Source organism: Montipora capricornis, chromosome 8 (genome assembly GCF_036669925.1).
Source record: "Montipora capricornis isolate CH-2021 chromosome 8, ASM3666992v2, whole genome shotgun sequence".
In the NCBI taxonomy this organism is placed as follows: domain Eukaryota; kingdom Metazoa; phylum Cnidaria; class Anthozoa; order Scleractinia; family Acroporidae; genus Montipora; species Montipora capricornis.
In genome coordinates, this window is record NC_090890.1 from 7,778,969 (window position 1) to 7,785,521 (window position 6,553).

General features: G+C 36.2%; 1 protein-coding gene across 2 annotated transcripts in view; it reads right to left on the bottom strand.

Moving 5' to 3' along the window:
• Positions 1-6,553, bottom strand: part of LOC138059103 (transmembrane channel-like protein 7) — a 31,420-nt gene extending 24,867 nt beyond the window's left edge. The window contains exons 1-5 of one of the 2 annotated variants that reach the window (XM_068904623.1): positions 6,225-6,553; positions 5,814-6,066; positions 3,092-3,164; positions 2,464-2,545; positions 630-862 (exon numbers count right to left, since the gene is read on the bottom strand). In XM_068904623.1, coding sequence (XP_068760724.1) covers positions 630-862; positions 2,464-2,545; positions 3,092-3,164; positions 5,814-6,066; positions 6,225-6,282 — 699 coding nt within the window. In that variant the 5' untranslated portion in view covers positions 6,283-6,553. The remainder of the gene's footprint in view (positions 1-629; positions 863-2,463; positions 2,546-3,091; positions 3,165-5,813; positions 6,067-6,224) is intronic. The other variant, XM_068904622.1, reaches the window with a different exon arrangement.

A 6,553-nucleotide genomic window follows, 5' to 3' on the forward strand; every position in this document is an offset into this window, starting at 1 on the left:
AGACAAATTTAAAACATATTACATGTATTCAACACAAAATGTAAATTAAAGCTCATGCATCTCTTAGTACAGGGCACAAAATTGCAACTGAACTTTTCCCATTTGCATATTAAATATCTGAAGGAGTAACTTGCAACTTTGTGGCTAGCTTTCACCTTCACTCTTACGAAATAAAAGGGTGTGCATGTGCTAAAATAATGCAAAATTATTTTGTTTCTAAGTCATGAATTTTGTTTCAATCTGAAGATAAAGGAGACATTTGAGCGTAATTTAGCTGCGCAGCAATGTCTAAAGTGCACAACACCATATCCCTGAATCATTTGCCATTTTCAACAGTTTCTTTACACACATTGCATTGTTTGTTAAACTGCTCAGGTGACAATACAGCACAATGACCCACGATAACAAATTATTTGCAACTAAAATTTGCAACCTTCCATAACTAAATTTTCGTATCTTGTGGCAAAATTAAGACTGCTTTTTTTTCAAGAAATCCTAGGCCTGCAGTACTGTCATTTAGGTTTGGAAACTGATGGTATGAAAAACACATTTATCATCATTTTGAGGTGCCCAAATATTCCTTCAATTTTCAAAGCTGCTGGATCCTAAGCAAACTTATTAAAGCTCACCTGCCCAGTAAAGAAGTCTACAATAAGGTCTGCTATAGACCTTGAGCTAGGTAGGATTGGCTTAAGCTGGTCATAATTGCAAGAGTTTGTGTTGGGCTGTGAGGTGCTATTTCCACCAAGAATTATTGCAGGCAATGAAACCAAACCAAATTCCAGAAAAAATATCACCAAGTTCAAGAACAACAACCATTTAAGGAAAATGAAGAAGGACAAGACACCATTTCCAAATCGACCTGAAACAGCAAAAGATTTAATATTATCCAAAATACAAGCTGCAGAGTTTTGTTTTTGAAATTGTGCTGCAACAAGTTGAAAAATTAACTCCTGCAGTAATAATTGGTTGCAATCCAGGTCACTTTCCCTGAATTCCTAAATACCTCCATTTAAAATAAACTATACCTCATTCTTTTTTAAATTTTGCGAGTGTGTACAACGTAATTTCATGGAAAGTCAAGAGCCATATTTGACTAGTATTAAAATTTGCAATTTTGAGAGGAAACTAGAATTGGAGTGTATTAAATTTCATAATTTTTTTCTATTCTTTAATAGTAGCTTTGACCTCAGAACTGTAACAACATAATTAATATGATTGTCATTGTAAACAATAGCAAACATAACAAAGTGTAAGGTACAGTATTCTACAGTCTAAATACCCAATACGTACATCTATATTTGCACTCTGATAAACTTCGTTCGTGTCATGTTCTGTCAGAAATGTCCATATTATACTGAACAGATCCTCTGGGGGCAGCTTCATATTTCACCGCTCACAACAGTTTAAATGATATTTTAGAGTGTATTAACCCTTTCACTCCCAAGAGTGACACTTATAGATTTTACTCTGTCTAACGCCAGATGATTTTACTCGTCAATGGGGAACCCCACAGGAGTGAAAGGGTTAAATTAAATAGTGAAATTTAGTGAGAATAAGGTTACATAATAGTTCTCAAATTCCTCTGGTTTAAGTTTAAGAAAAAAATTATATTTATTTGCCATTTTTTGTTTGAATAAATGCCTAACAGTTTAACATTGTTACAGTATTAAACTGTAAAGTGCTTATACACATGTACCATGTACATATATATCACCAATATCACTTCCTTGTTTTCTTCAGGTTTTGAAAGTGTGTTTGCTTAAAACCTGACTGGCAAAATTTTGAGCTTTAACTTTTATCCAAAGGTGGTATACTTCAAGTGTAAGTTTTGGATTTCACAGTCTGCCATTACTCATGTTCAAAATAATAGCTTCAAATTAATATTTTCAGCATGTAAATGTAGCTTAATATTATGCAAAATTAAAGTTTTAATGTCTGAAAGCCCAAAACTCCTGCGCTGCATATTAATTCAGTCGCGTACGACAGCACTGCATTGTTAAACTAATGAGTCTTTGATGTCATTTTGTCCTTGATCCAGCTCTCGCAAGATTATAAAGTTAAAAATGGCAGACCACTAAATGGGAAAATTTCAGTTAAAATAAACAGGTGTTATTTTGAAATCAAGGCGTCAAACTTAGTAGGTAAGTTAGTGTTTAGTTGATTGAAATCCAAAGAAAAGGAAGAACAATCATCAGGATTTTTTGGTCATACATGTAGTAACACTTTAACACCTCATGGTCCCAGGAATGGATTAACGAATGTCTGCATTCTGTATTTATAATCTCAAGTGGTGCTGTGAGAAAACTAACCTCACTATGGAGCCTTATGTCATTTAAATTAACTAAAAGTAATTGTTGCTGACACTACAAATTAAGGCTCGCTTGATTTCTCAACATAGTGCACATTATCACTGTTGATGATGCTGAATGTAAAGAGTAATATTAGCTAATTTGTTAGTACCTTCAATTTCCTTTAGATGCCCTTTCCAGAGTTCAAGGTCATGACTCCATTCTGATATTGACGAAGTAGTCAACTGCCAGTACTTTTAAGAGAAACGAAAAAGTCAGATGACAATTATGACAACACTTCTCTTAACTTTGTGACACAGTGAATTTAATTTTTTAAGAGTGTGAGAAAGGGTTTTGCTTTCACTATAATTTATGCTTCCAATGTCAAGAAGGAACTTTCATAATATTAATTTTTCTTTTAACTAATAATTTTACAACATATAAAATATTGTTGCAGTATAATACTAATGTAATTTTTTTATCTTTTTTTAGATATAAATAAATATATTTTTTATCTTTTTTTTAAATACTCAAGTACGCTTTTAAAAATTATGAGTTACCTATTTTAAACTTCAAGACAATATTATAGACATTTTTCCTTTGTTGACACATTATTATGCAAAGTTCTGTGCTAGATTAAAAAGAAAGATGGCAATGAAACAAAACTTTACATGTACAGTACTCAGGTAGAAGCCAGCTACAGTGTAGGATCGAATGTTTCATTATTTCAGTAAACTATACAATGGTCTGAATTTGCAATTCACAGATGCAAAGTATTTTAAGTAAGAAGTAATGATTACCATTGCTGTTCGCAGCCTAAAGGCCTTCCACCTGGATATCCGTCGTTGTCCCTTGAAATTCTTTATTGAGCGACTGGAAAAAAAAATTTTCATTATGCACACATTTTATAACAAACGGAAATTCAATAAATTCTAAAATAATTGATTGTGCTCCTCTAATTTTACATGTGAAGTTCTCAGCAGTCCAAGGGATAGTAGATGTAACTGGATAATCGCCATAGTTACACATTAAGTATAAATGCAAGGAAAACAAGAATGGCACAGGAAAACAATTTTACATAAGGGACTCCTGAGTTCTCTCTCTCGCAGATATGTCCAGAAATGCAATTAAGTTATCAGATGCACACAGATTTCAAAAAGCGTCACCAAGTGTCCCCTCATTCTTTTACATTTGCTCTTTTACATCTGCAAGTCAGGGCTCGAAATTGCGACCAATACAGTCCCATTAGCGACTAAATTTTTCCCTTTGCGACTAAAATATCTGGAGAAGTCGCAAATTTGCGACTTGTTGTCACCTTCGCTCTTTCAAAAGGGGTTAGCAGTTGCCACCTTGCTGCTACTTTTGCTAAAATTAAAAAATGACAAAATTATTTTGCTTCTTGTTGTGAATTTTCTCTGAAGATAGCGTAATTGTAGAGTAATTTAGCTGCAATGTTACGTGCACAGCTCCATTCCTTTGATCATTCGCCAGTTTCAGCCGTTTCTTTACACACAAGTATTGCGGGCTCATATTTTTTTGCTAAGCCGCTGACAACACAATGCAGAGCGCCAATTTTGCGACTAAAATTTGCGTAATTGCGACTAAATTTTCGTATCTTGTCGCAAATTGCGACTGGATTTTTTCGTTAATTTCGAGCCCTGCAAGTGTCCCCTTGCTCTTTTACATTTGCTCTAGTACATTTACGACCTGTTTACATGCTCTTGGTTACCCGAGGCAGCCCTCCTTCCCAAGACAACTTTACCAAGCGTTTATATCGACAAATTGTGTGACCGAGACAAAGATGTCACCCTACTTAATTATGCACATAATTATTTTATTAAAGAGGCATCTTCATAAAAATACACATTCATCATTTGCCCTTCTTTCTTTCTAGTTTGTTTCTATTAATTTAAGTTAAGTATAGTTGCATTTTCACATTCAGAAAATGGACTGACAATCTTAACGAAGCAGTAATGTGTAGTTTAATAAAACGGCTGTGTAATGATCAGCGGTAGTACTTGTAAGGACATGTGCACTGTGCGGGGTCTGGAAGCCATTGATGGATTAAAACTGTTAGCGTTGACTTAGTATCTATGTCTTACCAGTTTGCATCGACCTTAAATAACGAGATTATGACAGGCTGCTTTTGAATCAAGAGTTTCCATTGACTGCAGTGAGAATTTTGGCGGAAAAAACCTTTTCATTCAAAAGCAAACGTATAAACCCACCAAATTGTTGCTTCTTCGATTTTGATGTTTACTTTATGCATGCGCATTTAAGATTTTGCTGTCTTGTCTTGGGTAGTAGAGCCAAACTGTTTACAAGAGAAAAAATTGTCTTGCCTGCCAAGGTTACCCTACCTGCTGAGGCGAGACAACTTGCCTCCCCGAATTGAATTGTCTCACCCACCTCATGTAAACGGTTGATAGAATTTTTAAACAAATTAGTGGGTAATTTGGGGGAAGGGTTGTCTCCGGTACCTGAGACCATATAAACAGGACCTTAGTCAACCACAAGCTCCTGTTCCAGAAGTTTTAGACAAAAATGTTATGAAAAACTAAATGATTACAAAAATTTTAAAAAAATGCAACAATTATTTTTTTTCACAACCTTTTATAAATATACCTGTAATTTCCATAATAATAATAATAATAATAATAATATAATTATCACTTCATTTAAGTCTCAAGGTTACATGTACATGTATTTAGCCGAGCACAAGTGCCCCAATCATCGGGGAGACTACAAATCAACTGAAATCAGAACAAATCAAATGAAATGTTGGTTTTTGAGGAGAGGGGAAAACCGGAATAACCAAGGAAAAACGAAATGAATTATGCATAATAATTCCTATATGGTAATACACCTATCAATGTTAAGCCCCAGAGGGGGGTCGGGCTAACCACGGGAGTTTGATCGTGAGGTCTGTCCCTAGGGTAGGGATTTTGATTATATGTGATGTCCCAAGGCTAGCAATTTTGATCGTACAAAGGACATTTTACCACCTTCACTTGCTGCCAGGGGAACATTTTGACCAATTCTTTTGTCCCAGGGGTGGGGAATTTTAATTCTCTTAAATGAAAATGTCAAAATCCCCACCCCATGTCCGACCCCCCCCCCCCCCCTCTCCCTGGGGCTTAACATTGATAGGTGCATAAATTTCAAAGCCAGGGTCAAGCTCTGAATCCACGTTGCCTTTAATCATACGACAAAGCCATGTTGACTGTCTATCTTCAAAAGGACGCTTCGAAACATACATTGAGCCACTGGACAAATTTGTCCTAATTTGTAAAAAAATCAAGCGGATATATACTGCACTCGTGTAGTTTAGGGTACCATAATTTGTGGGGCCTCCCAATTGTGGATTCCATATAGCTCGAATGTACATTTTATCACTAAATGACGATAATTCCGTTTGCTTATGCATGCATTTATCGACAGTAACACCTGTGCGTAACATGACCTTTTCGGTAAACATCAGAACATTTACGAACTATCCCCAAACAAATGTTTCAACCTTACTTGTAGCGTCGTTTTGCCGACATTGGTTGATTTAATTCTTTAGGATCGACCAAATCTTCTTCTGTTTCGTCCGATACATAATCCTCAATATTTACTACTTCGATCTCCTGATTTGTTTTTATGGAACCTCGACGTGCACTCGAGTGTCTTCGCCTCGTACTCGTCCTGTGAAGAGATCTGTGATCACTGCGGCTGGGAAGCTGACGAAAGCCCCTGTTAATGTCTCTCTCGTCATCTGCGATATCAACTTGACCTGCAACCAAAAAAGAATGCTGTTATATCAGAAAGCAGAACGAAGGAAAACGCTCAAAGAATGTCAAAGAAAGGCCACATGGCTGTTGAAAAGAAACCTTATTTAAACGAAGTCAAAGTGAGGAAGCTTACAACTAGCTGCGATCCAAACCCCTTTACCTGTCGAGTGCAGACTGTACAATTCCATGTCGGCGTGCGGTGTTACTCGACTGACCATAGCCGACAATTAAAACACTTGAGAACACATGGATCTTGTGCGATTTCAAAGTGGACGCAAACTTTGCGTCGTCAAGTCACAAAGCTTCCTGAAATTCTAGCTGCTTTCCTTTGAACTGTAGTACGTCGCACTTTGGTCACACTTGGGTACACTTGTCATGGATAAAACGCCTTATTTGATTGGCCTTTGTGGAGTAAATTTCTATGAGCAGTTTTCATTGGCTCTGGTGATACCTCAAGTGTGTTAGTTCCCTCTTTTCATGCTTGGACAC